Below are 21,400 nucleotides of genomic sequence, written 5' to 3' on the forward strand. Positions count from 1 at the left end.
TCTCTCTCATGTAAGAAAAGGAAGCATGAGCTCAAGGGAGTTGGGCAATCAATTTTTGGGTCATAGGGTGGCTCAGGTGAAGTGGCTACATGAAATAGGGAGGTAAAGAGTGGGGATGTCCCAGGAAGAGAGAAAGTATGCAGACAAGGGTATAATAGGGTTAGAGATGGATGAAGGGGCATACAGAGAAAAAATGAAACAATAATTTGAATTTGCACAAATATATGTATGTACACACACACACACACACACACACACACACACACACACACACACACACACACACACACACGCACACACACACACACACACACACACACACACACACACACACACACACACACACACACACACACAGCAAACTGCAAAAGCTGTAGGCACAGGAATGGGAATATATATATATATATATATATATATATATATATATATATATATATATATATGCAAGAACACCCAAGCGATATTCCCTTGAAAAAATGAAACACCAATCCCAATGGTGGGGCACCAAGCTTGTTTAGAAATATAACCACTTGTAGAAAAAGTGCAAAGCACAGTCTATATATTCCAAGGTTCAGCAAAGAACCAGAAGTTTGTTACGGTGCAGCTACCAATCAAGAAATTGCAAAACCAGCGTCTTTTAAATCCACAAATTCAGTAAGCAAGCCAGAAAATCAAGCGAAAAGATAAATAAAAACAAAAATACACATTTATTCCGTAAGCGCTTTCGCGGTGTGACTCACCGCTTCTTCAGACATACATAAAATGACCATTGAATGCTTTATGTATACATTAAAAATAAAATAAACCTATCATATGCATTTAAACATTTAAATTTATAAAATCTCACCTATCAAAGAACGCCGTAGCACTGAACAGATCAGCGTACTTTCCATGAAACAACAAAGCAACATGGCTACGTCACGTTCTGTGCGCAGGATTAAATTTACGTGTCCTGCGTATAATATAAAACCATATACATCTTTATAAAATCAATATTGTAAAATATTGTAGATACATTCACATTAATAATTTATTGTTAAATCAACACAATTCACTCACTGCTGTGATCCTATACTGCGATGCAAGAACAGTAGTTGTAAAACTTATACATCTAATACAATGAAAAACGCAAATATTTCCTAATTTGAAACTGCATGTGCATCCGATCTATATAAGATAGACATTATCCAAAAAGTCAAACACTTTTTAATATAAATATGTGCCCATCTTAATAATCCCACTTATGCTATTAAGGGAAATTCTCAAAAAATGTATGTGAATATAAGAAACACACATGTGTTCTGCGGATTAAAACGAAATATAAACAAAATATGAGATAGACTCCCCAAACCATGTAATTCATTGTACGCTCAACCCACAATACAATTGTGCTGAACAGTAAACATCGCAAAAGCTACGAAATGAAAAATACAGAATAAAACTAAAAATTGTAGAATAAAAAATAAATTGCTTGAATCAATGTGGTGTTATGATGTGCTCAGCCCAGAATGCAAATTGCTGAGCACTCAAGCATAACAAGGGAGGCAGAGTAGAGGCACTAACCCTGTTGTGTCTGAAAAATTATATATTGTGCATAATTCAAGAACTGTAGAATACACTCTGTTTAGCAAATATATATGCACATAATTAAATATAGAGTAAAAAGTAAAACAATGTAGGAATAAACAATATGTATGTGCATATAAATGCTAACGTACAGACATATGGATAGAAAATAGGAGTGAACAAAATGCAAATTGTTCACTGGGCTTGAATGGACTACTGTGAAACATATGGACTATCATATACTAATAATGTAGGCTGTTGGTGGATATGGTACCTGCTTAAAGTGCGCTGTCTATAATATCCTATGAAAGCTAAACCATTCACTGTGAAGTATGCTGGACTAGGGAGAGAAAAAATATATCATGTGGAACAATTAACGTAGGCTCCTGCTTCTGAGATATGGTTTGATTGAAACAGTTTCATTGAAACCCATGCCCCTGTGGGCTCCTAGTCTAAGAATCCACCGGAGCTCTGCCTCCTCCGTTCTGTTAATTATATCCCCTAGACGTGTTGAGGAGATTTCAACATGGAGTACCTGGAATAGGAACTGATGCTGTGGGCCACTGCTCATCATATGTTTGGCAAGGGCACTGCTGTTATCCTTCCTGCTCAAACAATAATAATGGTCCCTGATGCGCTCCTTTAATGAACGATTAGATTTCCCAATATAGTAACAAAAACATATGTTGCAATGAACAACATAAACTATATTACGGCTCAAACAGGTGGCATCTATCCTTAACTCCCATAATCTACCACTATCTGGGTGTCTGAAATAATGCGATTCGTCTATATAACAACATTGTGAACAACTGCCACATCTAGCTGTTTTTTCTAACCCTGTGTGGGTCATTCTTAAATTATTTTTGTGGCAGAGAATTTGTTTCAAATTGGACATATTGCTGTACGTAAAATGTGGGCACGATCCAACAATTGCCTTAACTTTGTCATCACAGGACAAGATGTTCCAATTCTTATATATCACATCCTTAAATATATTAATATTCTGCTATAAGGTACCACCAAGTGCTCAAAATTGATCTTGGCGGTAATTTGTGTCTCATTGCTGACCTTCTCTGAAAAATAAGGTCGCGCTCTATCTCTTCTAAGTTGATCCATATTAAAATAAACATCCTGTATTTCGTTGGTTTTATATCCCCTTTCAATCAAGCCTGATTGCAGTGTTGTTAACTCATTTCTGTATTGTGTATCCTGACTAGATAACCTCGATAGGCGCATCGCCTGTCCCTTAATTATATTGCTAAAGATCCGTGGATTGTGCATGCTCTGTCTATGTAGAAATGAAGGTCTGTAACATGCCTTCCTATGAACGCATGTCTTAAACCTTCCTTGTTCTTTAAAGATTCGCACGTCTAAGAAATCCAACGTGTGCATGGAATAATTCAAGGTAAATTTAATAAAGTTAGTAGCACTATTAAGTTGAGAGTGAAAATCTAACAAACTCTGAACAGACCCTTCCCACAGAAAAAAAAGGTCGTCTACAAATCTTCTGAAAAATCTTATTTGGCTGACATTCTTAATGTATCTGGTTTCAAATTCTGCCATAACTAAGTTGGCGTAGCTACTTGAACTCTAGTTAAGTGCCCTGCTCTTGCTCACAAAATAGGCAAAAAGAGGCTGAGTAAATCAAATTCTGGACTAGAGGAAATAATTCATTAGGAGTTCATGGTCTTAATCCCCTACAGTAATTGCTAGGCCAGTTGCGGAAAGACTTCAGGGTCCAGAAAAATAAACTCATTTATTTCAAAAGGTTATTAATATCTAATCAAAATATATTTTTTATATTTTTGTACAAGCAATTCCTTTTGCACCCACATGTTTCCCTGCTACCACCAAGGTCTCGCAACACTTAAGAAAGAAGAATGTCTTGTTTATTTATTTTTTTATTTTTTATTTTATTTTACATTTGTTGACCGGGCTAGTCTAGCTGGATATATGTCCATTTTCAGTAGAGGCCCGGGGAGAAAAGCTCCAAGGGTAAATTACAGATATAAAAAAACATATAGGAAACAGAACATAGACATTGTTAAATACAATTTTACAAAAAAGCAGTAAGTAGGGAACATTAATTTAAAAATTGCAAACAAAATATCATGTAAGATTTATATATTGTTAAGGCATATTGAGGCTGAAGTGATGAAGATTCTCACATAGGGGCTTCATAGATGCTTGGTTCTGTACAGACTTCATCAGTTTTTTGTGTAGATAAGCTAAACTGAATATTGGCTACTTATCAGTTTTTTGAAAAAGCTTCTACATTCTGTAGCATTACTGGTGCTGACTATTAGACCATATAGTAACTAATTCATTGCCTATAATTATTTAGATTATTTTTTCATTTTCAGATATATCACAGTATTTAAAAATTCAGGATGGTTTATTTTGAATTCTTCAGTGTTAGCTATTTGCTTCTCAGTATATTCTGCTTCAATATTACTTGTTTTGAGACATTAAAGAAGAAACATTTAATATATCTTTGCATGAATCCAACTAGTTGTATCTTTCCATACCTTTATTTAATTGATGCTTCCTACAATTCATTGTCAATATAAAGATGATATTTAGTTAGTGACTAATAACTCAGTCTTAAAAAATGTCTTCAGTCTAAAAGCTTATGACAATTGTTGACAGCAGTATGCTATTTCTAGATTAAAGCCAGCAATCATTTAGATTTAGACAGTTCCATTTCTTAATTCTGTGTTGAACAAATCATGCTTTTCTGCATCTTTTCAATCACAGAGTTCTCTGCTTTGGGATGAAAAAACATGTAATGATGCATACATGCACACATGCTCAGTCCATGCTTTTAATTCATGGATCATTCCAAAAGTAATACAAATGTCAATTTGAAAATAATTTAAATGATTATTCAATAGAAGTAAACACACTTCTTTGTTAGATACTTTACAAGGATCTATGGCTAATCAGCATACGGTCCTTTAAACTTAAATACATGAAATTCAATTCATCAAACTTTATTAACCTTTGAAACCAAACCTCCACAAAACTCACATGTTGTCAATTATGGCTTAATTTCACTAAACAATGTACATATTGGCATGCATGACAGAAGTACAGAATAATGAAACATAAAACAGCAACATGCAAAACTCCAACAGCAGATACTACAATAGTAAACAACACTAACAAAATTAATGTACCTCATTTGCTGCACATGGACAGCACCTCCATATTCAAAGCAACATTATTATCAGAGGCCAGCTTTCTGCAAACAGTCCCATAAAAAATAGAATACATTAACTGAATGCTGAAATAACTTTAATTTCATTGTTTATTGTTATCAAAATCAGAGCAATAGTGTTTAGAAACAATAATAACTGATAAAAATAAAACAAAATGAAAAGTAAATGCATATTTAAATGTGACTATTTCACATCCCCGTACACTGCTTATTATGGATAAAAAGTCAATGGTCACAAGGCAGTGACCAGAGTGAAAATCACATCAAAGACTGTAACACAACATGAAACAAGAAGCTGAGGAGAAACTATGCCAACAAAAGATTATTCATTGAAACGCAATAGTCCCCTTTACTACATTTCATTAAAGGCATGATTTGTTTGAAGTTATTCATAGTCTATTTATACTACTAGCCCTTTACCTAAGCACACAACTGCAAGACCAAACTAATAATCAGCTAACTTGGGTGAGCAATAATGATTAAACACTCGCTCCATAACTGCTCATTTAACTTTCTGATATACGTATTACTCTTTGTCTATGTGAAGACCATTTCAGTATATGAACAACATGCACTCTCTGCATTGATTTAAAGTCTACCATTTCATTTGCTAATGTGTAGGATACATGCAGAAAACTGAATGAACTTTTAAATATCATTGTGCTTACGGCATCATTGTTAATTTAAGCCAATATTTTTGACTACTGGCCTGTCTGTGTCTCCTACATTACGGCAGGACTTAAGAGCTACAGTATTTAAATGTATTGTTTGCTGTTCTCATTTAGGAGTAGATCTGCATATCTTTTGTTTACCATTAGTCCAATGAGGCTAATAGCCTCTCTTCAGAAAAGACCCAAGGTGGTATTTGTATTATACTGGAAATTTAGCCAGGACATCAGGGAACTACCTCCTACTCTTTTCAATGGGTGCCTTGGGATCTTTTACATCACCCTGAACTATCAACATCTCAGACATATGGGATCTTAGTTTAATGTCTCATCTGAAGGACAACACACTCAGAAGTGCAGAACTCTCTTATGCTGCACTTTGGTGAGAGCAATTCATCTACCTGTTGTGGGAATCTAACCCACAGCCTTGTGTACTGAAGGTGAGCATGCTACCTGTTCTACCTCAGATACTGCTAATACAAAAAAATCTATAATGACTTCTGCTATGCATTGTGACACAGTCATAGCCTATGACCATGTACACCACAGTATTGCACTATTTGGAGTGGTCTGCTGCTGAGCAGATAAACACATGACTTAAGAGGCCCAAGAGCTGAAAGCTGTAAATGCGTAAAACTTTTGAAAGGGTACGCTTTGTATACTTGCAGATTATTTTTGTATTATTGCATTGAATTAATGGGACACAGTGTCAGGAGAATTCTTTTGTACTCATTCCGAAAATTTTGATTTAAGACACCATAAACTAATCCATTAAGGCAATTGTTAAATGATGCAGTAAAATAACCAAATACAAACAACCAAGGGGGGATTTCAAAATCCATTTTTGCTGGACTTAAGCCAACCACAAGAGCAGGTATACTAAATGGACTCCAACAAACTGCAAAAAGAACAAATACTGCAAACATGGTAAGGAAGTTACGTACTTCAGCAGGTTTTAGCTTCTGTTTATTGTCATGTCTAACCCTATACTTTGCTTGAATTACCAAGATCCAGATCTTTGAGTAGCAAAAAATTACAATGACCACTGGTATTATGAAGTGCAAAACTCCATATGTACTTGTTAAAGAAAGATTCACTGTAAATATTAATGCACAGAAATGCAATCTTTCATCATACTGTATAACATCAAAGAACATAACAGGTATAATCAAAATAATGCTGAAAGCCCATGTCAGGAAAATATAAAAGCAGGTTCTTCTCATGCTGTAGACCTTGTCATATTTGAGACTATGGCAAATACAGCAGTAACGATTAATTGCAATACCCATGATGCTGTAGACAGTTACACAAAAGCTCAAACTATGGATGATTGCAGAAATCTTGCACTGAGCATCTCCTAAGATCCATTTGTTATGGAATGTAGCGATGGTAACTAAAGGATATGAATATACTCCAACTATCAGATCCCCAGCTGACAAGCTAATCACAAAGATATTACCTGCAAGAAGAAAAGCATTCATAGATAAAATATGAAAATAAAATTTAGACAAGTTACCTGCAAGAAGAAAAGCATTCCTAGACAAAATATGAAAATAAAATTTAGACAAATCCATCGAGACGTTATTTTATTTCAGTTCCTGTAACATCTTGAACATATTTAATGCTGCAAGATGTATGTGAAAAAACAATTGATATCATGTAAACATAATGAAAATATCCACTTACATGAGTAGTGTAACAGTCTTTTGTTCATAATAGCACTTCACTCCCTTTTTTATATTATTCAATCAACTCATATTTTGAAATTCATAATTTTTTAGAGTGAAAGTGATCTTGCAAGCAAAGAATGCAAATTTATTTGAGATGATACAGTATATGATTTATAAGTCTAGTATTCCTGTTTTCATTTATCATACAAAACACATACACACACACAGACACACATACACACACACACACACACACACACACACACACACACACACACACACACACACATATATATATATATATATATATATATATATATATATATATATATATAAATTTATGGTTTCACTTCATAATCTCTGAGACCATGAAGCTGAAAAGTCAGAATGCTGAAAGTGCATAAGAACAAATTCGAATATGTCGAATTCATGCTTATGCATTTTCGGTACGTTGCATGTAGTGTTATGGTGCTTGAAATTGCAGGTGAGTGACTGTTTGTGTGTGTTTCTCTATGTTGCATGTGTGGGTAAGGGTAGGGAGGTGTAATTGTGAGTGTGTTAGATTTATTGCTGTTTGTGTATGTGTGATGTGTATTTGTGTGCGAGCGAGTGGAGAATGCCATGGTGTGAGTTTCTTTTTATGTTATGTGCGATCTCAGAGTTGATATATATAAGTAGGGGGGTTGGGGTGCAGGGGGGCTTGCCCCCTGTTATTTGTAGTGTAGGGTTGTGTGGTTTGTGTGCTGTGGGCGGAATGGTGTGTGTGTTACGTGGTATATGGTGTATGTATGTTTGTGACTGTGTGATTCATTGTTGTCGGATTCGGTATATTGAATGGTTCGGCTTCATGGTCATGGAATGCTGAAATTTGGTATTTCAGCATTTTGAGATTATGAAGTGAAACTATATATATATATATATATATATATATATATATATATATATACATATCTTTATGTACTGTATGTATATATGGTAACATAGTAGGAAGTAATTACTATGCACCTACTTCCAAGCATGCCATTATTTGGCCATTAAGCAAAGACTACTATTCCATTAACTAACCTCTGCCTCATTACTAAGCTACTTGACAAAACAGTCTGCAATAAAATATCTGAATATTTTGGTAAATGTGGTCTGCTTTCACAGATAAAAAATATCTTTAGTCCATGAATGTGGAGTATTCTGTCAAAGATACAATACCTCCCAAAACAGAAACAATCACAGCAGTCTTGTTGGCTGAGATGAAGAGAGCATTTCCTGGAAGATCTGGAAGTCTTAATGCCAAGGCGCTAGAGAGGTTTTGTGCTTTTATTAAAGGATATATTACTGGCTTTGTCGTTTGAAAATCTTTTGTTTTGTGCTTGGTGGTTTTTAAAAGAGCATTTGAGTCTAAAAAGATAAATACAAATCTGATTATGAAGGAAATGTATAAAAGGAATGAGGAACTTAGTGATATATTAGAGAACAGCATATGGGCTATTTTAAATTTAGTTGTGATGAAAAACAACTTGTTTCTCCTACTCTGTTATAGAGCAGGGTCAGTTACTGTTACTATTTAGGTATATCCTCCATTTATTGATAAAAAGTTTTATGTTTGTAGTACAGTTCTTTCAAACTTTTGCCACTTTCTTATCTCATAATTATGATAAGGTCACCATATGGAGTTTTGTACTAGGTTCATAGGTTGTTAGCAGGCATGCAGTCAAGGAGACCATTAGGTACCCTAACCCAAATTCTCAATTGTTGCAAAGCACTGTCTATTTTTGTGACAAAATCACAGAGCAGGCAAATGAAGGTTGAAAGAGTCAAACTTGTACACTAGAAACAGGAGGCAGCTCATTAACAAGATAGGGATTTAGTCTTCCTTGTTAACAGCCAGACTACAATAACAATCATCACACACCATGGGAATTTCTCAAACTAGTTCAAATGTTATTGTTGTTTCAAAGTTTCAAAGGTTCTTACAAAATTTAAGATCAAAGGAGATCATGAAAAAGTTCAGCCATATTATCCAATACTGATGTGGGCTATAAATGTCCCCCCTTAAGCAAATGTTATCCATATATCCCTGGTGTTGGTTTAGCTTTCTATTTGTCTAATTACTATGCTATACAAGATAAATCGTTTTTATGGATTTTCCCACCATCTAGCTATTCCGCTAAGATTAGTACCCACCTCTTACAAAGAAGCTTCAAGTTAAAACATTTAATTATCCTCTATAATCATATAAGCAAAGATATCTAACGCTAATGAGACCTACCTTGGACTATCTACAGACATAAAATCATTCACTAAGGTGTTTCCTGATCTCTAGAATCGCCTACCTATGAAAGTAAGAACTGAACTATATCATTCAAATTCAGACTAATCTTTCTGTGTACCCTGCTGCCTAAGGGTGAAATTGCTATATATTATATACACTCTCTCTAAATAAGTTTTCTGTATGCAAATGTTTCCATCTATATTACCCCCTTGGATTAATTTATCCAAGTGTATTGGCTCCTTATATCATGACAGGAATGGACCCCTTTCCTAACTGAAGGTGTGATTAGAATTCATGAAATTAGTATTGTTTTGGACTTTGATGTTAGCCAGGAATATCTTTCTCAGGACCTGCAATGTGCCCATAACTGCCTCCTACAGTTGTATGGGTTTGAATTTATTGGTAGCATATTTAAATACAATTGTAAATTATTTTTTTTTATTAGCCTTGTCACTCCTACTACTATTGGAACTTAATATCTTTCTTCCACAAGTATCTCATTTTTGCTTCCAAATCCTGGTATTTTATTACTTTGGTCTCTTTGTACATAAGATACTGTAATCGCTGGGTGTAGAAATGTCCTTGATTAATGCTACTTTTTTCATGAACCGCTATGACTTTGTGCCTTTTCTGTATGCAAGACACTATAACCCCTGAATGATGAATGCTACTTTTGTCTTTTGTTTGTGAACTACTATATCTGTTTTTCTTGCTTCTATTTTTTAAACTGCCAGTAGTGGGTGATCCCATGTGATATAAACTTCATCATTCTTTTTAATGCTTTGTGGTTCATGTGGTTCCAATACTACTCAGCTATTTCTATATTATACTGTTTGCACAATCTCCATTGCAAGCATCTTGCCACATTATTGTGATTTTCTATGTACAGAGCCTCAGCACAGAGTGTACCATATCCAACAATTAAATGTATAACTGCTTCCAGTTCTGTTTTACAGACTCCACATTTGTCTGTTTCCCAGACTTGTTCTACAGACTTTGTAAACCAGCATGTACAGAGTCTACTGTCCTGGGCAGCCACTATCAGCCTTTCATCATTTGGTTTCAGTTCACTTCTTCTTACTTATTCCTGAATCAAGTCTTGGTTGACATAAGGTTAGGTTGTTCCAGAAGATATCTATACTTGCCACTATATTTCTGGACTTCCCATTTTTTTTCCTTCTCAGCTGATCCATTTTTATATACTTTCTTCTGTTTTTGGCAATATCAATTGCTGTCTGATTTTTGTTTACTTCTGGGCTGATTTCCATTTCCACTTTGTTATAAAATAATTCTCCCAAACTAAGCAAAGATGTCATCTTAGACGTCTTCTCTTCATTATTTACAACTTTCACTATGCCTGGATTTGATGAGGTCAGGAAATACATTTGCAGCCCTACAATTGCAAAGCTATACATGTAACACATGTGATTTACCAGTGCTCAGTTGAGCTATCATAATTAACACTATATGACTTAAAAGACTGGTAGAGAAATGATGGATGAGTGAATCAAATGCTGGCCTAAAATGTGAATCACATTTACTGCATAAGAAATAAACATATTAATGTTCTATTTCTAATCTGGATATTTTCTTCTCTGAATAGTTTGTAAAACCTATAGAGTCCTTCAAGACTTCACTGTAAGCAGAACAAAACAATATTATTATACAATGACCCCCCCCATTAATATTCCAAAACGTGCATGCTGATTTGCCAGTGTGCCCCTTGTAAATCCCACAATATACCAATGGAAAAAAGGTCCGGTCAGCCGGACTTTTTTCCATTGGTATAAAGACCTCAAAATATATATTTTTAAACAAACAAAAAAAAAAAGAAAGAAAAAAATGGAGCAATGGAGACTTTCTTTTCTCGGTTGCTTCTGTTTCTAAGTATTGATGCACTGAGTATGCGTGGGAAGCAAGTCCCATATGCATGCTCAGTACATCAAAACAGGGAAGCAGTATACCACAACTAGTGGAAGAACAGTAATGTGCTGTCATACAAAGACATATTTATTTAAGAAAAGTAAGTATTTTTTTCTTAAATAATGTCATTGTTTGTTTGTTTGTTTGTGTCTTTCAGCTTTTCCCGGTTAGGAGTCGCCACAGCGGAACTCCGGTCCGCTAATGATTGGCATTAGATTTTTACGCACTGGCTTGCTGAGCCTAAGGCACAACCTTCAGAGAAAGAACACCCATTCACGCATGTCGCCACACAGAAGACGCTCTAACTGTGAATCGAACGGGCAACGTCTAACTGTGAGGCGACAATGCTACTGCAGCACCACCACCGCAGTCTAATAGCAATAACCGATTCCATGGTTGTGGTATATTGAACTTTACCCACGGTTGGCTTTATTTAATAACTCTGGCTTCGCCCTCATGATTAAACCACACTAACCATGGGTAAATCTTCAATATACCACACCACGTCGTCGGTTATTGCTTTAATAATTTATGCCATAAGCAACTTATGATATATGTTAGTAAAATCTACGTATGTTTAAATAGCTTCATAGGTTCGTAGGTGTTTACTAGTCTAATGACTACAAGAACCTTTTAATCCTAGCCATGCATCCAAATTTCTGACAAGTTCTGATACCCGTGATAAGTGTAAGCAGGGGCTTGGGAGATGAAACATTTACAAGTAGATGCCTGGGAGAGGAACCATTATAAATATTACGTATTAAGCTGCTACAGGTGTTTGTTCCTACTCCAGAAAGAAATGTTAATATAGTTGTCTTTATATATTACCTATATGAATAATGATTTATAAATCACCAAGGTAATGAGCATTTTTGTTTCAAAGCACCTACTATTACATAAAATATTTTTGTTCCTGACAGCTGCTCTCGGCATGCTTTGTTTTATGGTACATGGTTTCCACTTCCTTTAAAATCCATATCTATATTCTTCCATGTTTATGATGCTACTTGGCATTGAAAGTGTGATATTAATTTTGTGGCTTGAAAACCTGCATATTATTTACATAATGTACTTTTACTGTGTTAATGACTAATCTTCAAGCAAACTTAGTCTATTATGCTGAGTAATGAAGAAAGAAAAAAAAATAATAAAGTGCACACTTACAAAATTCTGTAATTACTCATCAAGTAAGAAATATATTACAGAAAAACTGTGAAGTTATTGCAATATAATATAGTAAAGAAGGTAGGATGATTTTCAGGCTAAGCTTCAGAGCTCCTATCTTTTAAATTAAAAGTATCATTCTCCTTCAGGTACTGTGATCATAAACAGCCTTTTGTAAGTGCACTCTTATGCTCGGGTCCAGTATAAAAACAAGTATTCTATATTACTTACCAGCATTTCTTAATTTCTTGTTCTTTAAGATGGATGCAATCACCATGGCATTTCCTAGAATATCCATAACTGTTATAAAAATCATCACAGTAGTAAGAAAAACTGTTAGATCCATCAAAGTATTATTTAGAAAAGATGTAGAATTGGAATGTGAGGGCATGCAGCCAACACAGGTATTACTGACAGGTAATTCATTCATAGAATTATTTGACAAATGTTCAATGTTAAAAATTAGTGTTTTCTATACAGGCTTGTCCCACTTGTAAGTCTGAGTTTTACATTTTAAGCAATATTCTCTATGTATTCTTTCTGTTTGATTTCTTGGTCTTTAATATATGTCTCTGCAGGTGTATTCAAGAAAACTAAATGTATATTGAAATTGCATTGCAGATTTTGCAATCTGTTGCAATGCCTCCTTTCTAATAAATATTCTTATCTGTAGACTGACAAATGGACCACATTCTAATTCTCCTTCAATGTACAAAAAACAGTTAATGAAAATTCTGTTTCTCTAATAATGTGTTCAGCTATATTCTCAACAAGCATGCTACTATTTAGTAGGGAAAGGCGCATTATAAATGAAAGTATTTTAACTGCAAATGAGTACTGATTAAGTCCCTGCCAATTTGCAGTGCATTTATAAGATAATGTATTCCCTGTAGAATAAAAGTTGTTTTCTTGAGTCTTCCTGAATAACAGTGTGCTTCATTATTCATAATTACCCAAATGAATCACTGGTTCAGATGTCATTATACTTAGCACATTAATAATTGATATATACTATCAGTTGAGATATGGGGCATTTTAATCTCTGAGATAACATGATTTTGTATTTTATATCAGATAGTGGAAACTATACATTAGATCTGCATTAAACAGTTTGTGTTGATCCAAGTACTGGAAAGGTTTGCCTTGGGTGGTTCACATTATGCAAAACTGACAAATGAATGAGGCATTTGCAAATAGAGCACACCTAGTGATGTATTGTATGAATCTGAGCAATGTAATAAAATTGTGCACTTTAAAACAGTCTAAAGATACAATCTTATTATAGGTGACTCCATTGTAAGTCATACAAATGTGCCTGTTACCAGGCTAAACAAGGAAAGAATGACCATTAGTTTACCAGGCTGAGCAAGGAAAGAATGACAGTTAGTTGCTTGTCTGGTGCCAGGATCCATAAGATCACTCATGCATGGGTCCCCCTCAAACTATCTATGATATGATCCCAATTATTCTCATTAGGGATGATAAATAATTATCAACCATTATAACATGTATCAGTGTAGGGAGTGTGTGGCTGTGTCCACAGATGAGTAACACACTCCCTGCACTGTCCAAGTGTGTTATATCAATGTATTTCATTTTTTTAATTATTTTCAAGTTTGTGCATCACAGAACACAGCAAGTGACATGTGCCAGACATCTAAAAATAGAAACCGGATGCATTTAATTTGTGACACAAAGGTCAAGTTTAAGCATAGCTTAGTGGGTTTGTGCAACATGGAGTGGTGCTTACCAGTGCTTAAAGTTAGTTCAGAGGTATATGTATAAGCAAAGCAGCATTCGACATATCCTCAGAGCCAAGTGGTTAGAGATACAGCCTTATACGCTGTAAATCGAGGGTTTGATTACAGGGAAGGGAAATTGAGCATTTATTTTCCAAAGACAAAATTTTTATGATTATTTTTAATCCTGATCTGCTGCACTCAGCTAAGCTCTGCTAAGACCTGCTCAGACCTGCTAAGCACTGCTTAAACAATCTCTGCTTATGCACTGCTTGGCAGTGCTTGGCATTGCTTGGCTGTGCTTAGCTGGTTTGTGCACTGCTAAGCATTGCAAGTTTAAGCAATGCTCAGCTCAACTGGGCTGGTTTGCCCAGTGCCAAGTGTTTAGCCACATTTTTAAAAATTGCCCAATGGCATGTAAGGGTTGGAAACAGGCTATATTAAGCTTAACAGGCAGGAATACAACCTAACCAGTTGGAGTTTGAACTGTGCAGGAACTATGGCAGGCATTGGAGTGGGTGCGTGCTTCCAGGTGCAGCAGTGGGGCATTCTGGAGTCCAGTGTCATGGTTGGACTCCAGGTGAAATACCATGAAGACTGGCTGGTGCAGGGGTAGTTCCAGGACTCAGAGTGCAAGGTGAAGGCCTGGTACCAGTTGGCACATGATCTCACCAGTGTTACAGGTATTTACCACACAGATGAGCAGCTCCATCACCACTATGATGACCTAAAGCATTGGAAGGGGGATATTTTGGACAGCTTGATTTGGGAAACCCATGCTGGGAATGTCCCATAAGTTTGTAAGTACTGTTAGCATTGTTTTACCAATACCTAATCTGAATGTGTGATAGACAGGTATGCATAATGATGTGGTTCTCTCCCTACAACTGCAAAGGAGAGAGCTTGCAACCTAGAGGCACATGCTGGGTGCTTGGCCAGGTTGCACCATGACTGTGGTGGGTAGAGATTAATTTGTAATCTATAGTCAAATAAGCAAGAAAGAGTATAGCATTAACTGTCAATAGGTACATACACAAAAGATTTGTGCATTGCAATGAATGTGGACATAGGCCTGTACTGCAATAAGTGGCCACTGCCTAGTACAGTGCAGTAAACAGGGAAGACTAAAGCATTAGCCCTGTTAATGTAATGGAAATAATGTTTCTACTGCAATATTTGTGGAATTACAGCTGCATTGCGACACCTGCATTACATCAACTGCTGTGCAATAAAGACTCAAAACTTTACCAGTAATTGCATGATGGTACCCCTAATAAAGCTTTTTTTTTTGTAAATATTTTTATTCATTTCCAAAAACAAGAAAACATGAATGCAGGTTATTTATGACAGTGAAGTATTTACAAATTATTTAAAAAGGTAGGCTAAAACCTCTAAACAGATATCAAACATTAAAACCAAAATAAAGTATTTACAAGGGTGTCTATTGTTGGCATATAATTGACTTTCTACACAATTGTTTCCTGATTATAATCTGCTACAGTCATTACTCTCCACTATTTCAGTTACTTTTTGCCATGCTATATATAATGATGTAGTTCTTTCAGTTCTTCCTTTAATGGTGTTCATTTCCAATTCCTATACTGCTGACACCATATTCATGAATTGCTTAAAAGTTGGAGAAGCTTTGGATTTCCAGTTTGATGTAATGTTCTTCCTTGCAATGGCTAGGAGAGTCCACAAGATTACATGTTTTGTTCTTGGTACACAGTCAGGTACAGGTGCATTAAACAAAATAATAAATTTGGAAATCTGGAATTTGTCATTGAATACCATTTGCAGAAAATAATTTATTTTATCCCAATATGGTTTAATCAAATGGCATTTGTAGAACATATGTTGCCAGTCTGCTTTTATCGATAAATCACATCTCCAGCAGCCAATATTTTTCTTAAACGTAAGTTCCATTTTATGAGGGGTTATGTAAGATCTGTGTATGAATTGCCATGTAAAGAGTCTCCAATGTAATGAAAGTGATGTCTGCTTTGGAGAGAGAAGAATTATTTTTTTGTCTCTGTCATTTGGCACATGTCCATTAATTGATCTATAATAATTCCATATTTTGTCATTATTATAAGTTTTTATTTTTTTGTTTGTTTTATAAATAGATGATAAGTATCCCTTTCCAGTAATGGGTTGATTCATTAGTAATATTATATGTTCTATAAGATTAGAAACATTCTGTCTTATTGATGATTGCATTGTTTCTTGTTCGCTTAATATATACTGTCTTAATTCTTGTACATGTAGCCATGAACTATTTTCCATATTTAATTTCCGTTTAATTTGGTCTATTGTCAGAAGTTTTCCCGAGTTTACCAATTGATGCCAATATATTAATCCCTTTTCTTTAAGCATGTTGACTACTTCTATATCAAATGTTATTATATTACCTTGTGTGTACACTACTGAATATAATAAAAATGACCATGCTTTAATATTAGGATTGCTATTAATAAGATTTTGGAAAATGTTTAATGTATAAGTAATGTATTTGGAACTTATATTTTTATACTTATGTATCATCATATATTCCTTCATCAACCATAGAAAATTGTTTGGTATGAAATCGGTATACTTATTTGCTACTACAAATCCTGATTTTAACCAGATTCTCTCATGAACTAGCTTCCATTTTGATGTATATTTTGTATTTAGTCATAATGATATTGTTTTAATAACAGATGAATGCAAATATACTTCTATGTCTGGTAAACCTATTCCACCCATATCCCAGTCATCTAGATGATATTTCATAGCTATCCTTGGTTTTTTGGGATACCATAGGAATCTTACCATTAAATCATTTAATTGTTTTAGGTGCGATTTAGCTGGTGGCAAAAGTGATTAATATGAGATATAGCTGACAATGGCTTTATCGTTTGTATAACATAAAACATTTTTGGAAATATGATCATTTTAATTATATAGAGCCTTTCTTCCATTGAAAAGAAGAACTTATTCCATCTTTGTATTAGATTTTTAATATTATTTAAAGTCTCTATTTGTTTCAATTGTAGTATCTAGGTTGTTAGTTATTATAATTCCCAAGTATTTAATTGTATTATCGGTGGGGATATATTTATGGTATTTTTTATTTAGATCTTTTTTATTAGTATTTATAAGCAATACATTTGTTTTGTTCTCATTAAATTTAAGACTCGAAAATTTTTGAAAGTTTTGAATTGAGTCCCATAATGCTTTTAAAGAGCTATTATTATTCTTTAAGGTAATTAAAATATCATCAACAAAAAGTTGAATTTTAAGTTCTAGGCTGTTGTTTAATTGTGTTCCTTCAATATTTTTATCCATACGTATATTATTTGCTAAGGGTTCAATGACTAGCACAAACAATAATGGAGAAAGCGGGCAGCCTTGTTTTGTGCCCTTTGTTATTTTAATAGATTTAGACAGACAAGATCCCAGTTTTATATAAGCCAATGATTTTTCATATAATGATTTTATTAACAAGGTGAAGTTGTTTGAGAAGCCATATTCTTCTAAAACTAACCATAAATAATCCCAGTTCACTGAATCAAATGCACTATTTATGTCTAAACTAATAACATTCATTTTGTTTTTTGTGACATTTATATAATCAATTAAGGAAAGAATTCTTTTGATGTTGTCATAAGTGTTCCTATCTTTTATAAAACCTGTTTGATCCTCCTCTATCAAAAATGGTAGTAATTTTGTTTGTGTGTTTGTTTACCATTTGTTGACTGGGAATGTCTGACTAGGTTCCACAGAGCCTGTTTTCAGCAGAGGCCCAGGGAGAAACGCTCCAGATCAGTAATTGTTTTATTTGAGCAGCATGTATTGCCATAAAAATGTTATAATCTATATTAAGAAGTGAAATGGGTCTGTATGATGAACATTCACTGGGATCTTTACTTTGTTTCAGAATTGGTTATATTAATGTGTACTTCCAAGAAGGAGGGATGTCTTTACCATTTTTAACTGATGTAAAGACATTCAATAACAACAGCAAAGCCTCATTAGATAGTAATTTAAACATTTCTGGGGTGATATTATTTATACCTGGAGCTTTGTTTAATTTTAGCTTATTTACTTCAGCTTTAAGTTCTGTCATTGTTATTTGCTTATCTATTAGTTGTACCTGCTCCTCTAATAACCTAACTTTAACATTGTTTTTAAGAAAAGTTTTCAATACTGAATGTGTTTCTATTTTCTCATTTTGATTATTAAGTTTATAAAAGAATTGCCTAAAAAGCTTCTAGTAATTCCTTCTAAATCAGACACTTTCTTTTTGATTTCTATATTATGTATTTCCTTGATTTGATTTGTTTTACTCATCTTTTTCGTCCTATTTGCTATTCTTCGCTGGTTTTTAGGGTTCATTGAATAGTAACATAATTTAATTTTTTAAGTTGATCATTGTTTTGAGGTGTAGTGTCTCTGAGTATTTTGTATTAGTATCTTCCAGTTCTTTTATTAAGTTCGTGTTTCCATTTTGAATATCAAGCTTTAAATTATCCACTTTTGACTGTAATTCCGTTAATTCCTTATTCCACTGTTTTTGTTTATTTTTATACCATCCCACCGCTCTTCCATATAGGTATGCTTTACGTGCATCCCATATATATATTTCATATGCATCTTTCATAAGATTCATATCTAAGAATGTTTGTGTCTCTTTAATATAAAATTCCTTAAAATCTTTGAGATTTGTTATGTAAGATGGTATTCTTGTTACTGACATCCTTCTCTTGAAACACGAGTCTATCTCAAATGTTATGGTGTTATGGTCCGAAAATGGACATGAAATTGTCTTGACTTTATTTAATTTAGTGGTTAAATATTTATTTATTTATTTATTTTTATTTAACATTTGTTGACTGGGAATGACCGACTAGGTTCCACAGAGCCTGTTTTCAGTGGAGGCCCGGGGAGAAATGCTCTAGATGTGTTTAATATTTTGTTATATACACTCTATCTATTCTAGAGTATGTATTATGTCTATGGGAAAATGTGTAAAGAAGAGTGAATCTGGGATAGCATACTCATTTATGTCAATGATATTAAAAGTTTCAACAAACTCAGATAACAACTTTGTTAAAGGTGATCTCTTACATGTAGTTTTAGTATTTCTGTCAGTTTCTTTTATAATGCAATTGAAATCTCCAGCTATGATTAAATTGCCTTTGGCATATTGTACAATGTCTTCTAAGTGTTGTTTAGCCACTCTAACTCCTAGTCCTGGTATCCAATAAATATTCACTAATGTATATACCATTTCATTGATAGATATTGTCACTAGACAAAACATTCCTGAGTTGTCATGAAACGTGTTTATGATTTTAGGCATTAAAGTAGTGTTTTTCCACAAAATTGCTACCCTCCTTCGCTTTTGACTATAGGTGGAACGTACTAGTACTGTATAATTTTTATTGTTTATTTTATTTATGTTTCCTGTAAAAATACTAGTTGTGCTTCACATAGCTTTAAATATCTGTAAAGACTTCCCCTTTTGCAGCTATTATTTAAACCATTTACATTAATAGATATACATTTTGCAATTGGATTTATATTAGCTTTTCTTTTATCCATATTTATATACTCGTAACAATGTGTAGATGTGTGTACATGAAGAGAATGACTTGTTCTTTCTTCTTCCAACAGTATTACAATAGATTATAGATACCCAATAAAAGTACATTACAAGATCATAACTGAAAACATAAGATAAACAACCACCAAACCCCCTCCATGAGAAAAAACATCTCAACTTTGAATGATCTAACCATTCAAGTGATCACTCTAGATCTGCATTTCAGCATCCTCCCCCAGCCCCGCCACATGGTAATTTTATAATGAAAAGAATCTATATATCTTTTAAGTATACATGTATTTGTATTTACAGATTACTTAAATACAGTCTTTATCTATTTTTAATATTTTATAAAACACTAAGGCAACACAAGTATACCAAGATTTAATACTTAACTATTTGGCTTTGTTTAAATTGTAAAGGAAAAATCACTTATTTTAATATATCTTTTGTATAGCAATAACGATTATGCATCTTAAAAGTAATATGCTTGCTGTTTATCTCCCTTATAGTGTGAGTGGCCTTCATAGGTATCAAACTTTTGTAATAGTCTATAAAAAAAATGTTAAGCATTATATGCATTAGTTAACTATACTACAACTTAATTAAATCATGAAGTGTCCGTAACAATGAATATAATATTACACTTTTACTGTCATTTATCAGTAATCTTACAGTTTTCATTTAATTCAAAAATCATATTTTAGTGGCATGAATGCTACTAATTTGTTTTTGTCATTGGTATTATATAGTTTAAGACTATATTTCCAGGCAGTTCCTATATATTATTAGTGCTGCTGGCATATTTCACAGCTAGTGTACCACATATGTCATATGTTAAATAACAACTCATAATCCTTATGATATTACAGGATTTATCTACAGTGTTATAACTGTAAGGTTGGAAAATATAACAAGCAAAGTAAACTTTAAACATGCTATAACACAGTCGTTTGGTACTTATTACTGTCAACCCATCTACATACACGGGAAAGGATAACCGTATATGACCACCGACCATTTTCCTTCTTTTTTCTCTTCATCCTTCTTTTCTCCATTTTTTAATAAATATTTATTTCTATTGTGGCTTCTTTGAATTTAGTGAGGGTACTCAATATCATATTATAGATAATATAAAACATTCAAACCGAGAACATGCCTGATATAGAGACATATTCTCAACTCAAGTGGTCCACACCATATATTTATAACATTGCAGTCAGAAAGTCAGAAATATACTAATGAATAAGCAATACCCATCAGCTTTGCAGCATGTGTGTGTCTCTAACAAGTACATACTTATAGGATATTAAAAAGAATAGATAGCAAGCTCTTCTTTCATAATTAACAAATGCATATAGCCTGGTATTTACTTTCATAGACAGAAATTAGACCTGTTATTTATATGCATATCATGTACGAACAGCAGTATATTAGTAAATGCCTATGCTATTCAATTCATATTTTAATACTTGTCATATTTTAAAAAACATGAGATATATAGATAGTATAAAAGTGATTAATATGAGATATAGCTGACAATGGCTTTATTGTTTGTAATGATATATAATATATATTCAGTATTATAAGT

The 21,400-nt window shown here is 33.7% G+C and overlaps 1 protein-coding gene across 1 annotated transcript; it reads right to left on the reverse strand.

Annotated features, from left to right (window-relative positions):
- Window positions 1–6,137: 6,137 nt before the first annotated feature.
- Window positions 6,138–12,910, reverse strand: LOC122808295 (melatonin receptor type 1C-like). Its single transcript, XM_044079260.1, has 2 exons — window positions 12,712–12,910; window positions 6,138–6,916 (listed from the first exon to the last, which is right to left on the reverse strand). Exons 1-2 carry the CDS (start codon window positions 12,908–12,910, stop codon window positions 6,138–6,140), a joined length of 978 nt encoding a protein of 325 aa, XP_043935195.1.
- Between the last annotated feature and the right edge of the window lie 8,490 nt (window positions 12,911–21,400).

Source organism: Protopterus annectens, chromosome 8.part0 (genome assembly GCF_019279795.1).
Source record: "Protopterus annectens isolate FY-2018-M chromosome 8.part0, PAN1.0, whole genome shotgun sequence".
In the NCBI taxonomy this organism is placed as follows: domain Eukaryota; kingdom Metazoa; phylum Chordata; order Ceratodontiformes; family Protopteridae; genus Protopterus; species Protopterus annectens.

Bases quoted from the DNA above. Each gene is read 5' to 3' on its own strand.
- LOC122808295 (XM_044079260.1), bottom strand. From the start codon at position 12,910: ATGAATGAATTACCTGTCAGTAATACCTGTGTTGGCTGCATGCCCTCA. The intron at 6,917-12,711 runs GTAAGTAATATA...TTCTTCTTGCAG, and splicing joins CAAGAAATTAAGAAATGCTG to GTAATATCTTTGTGATTAGC.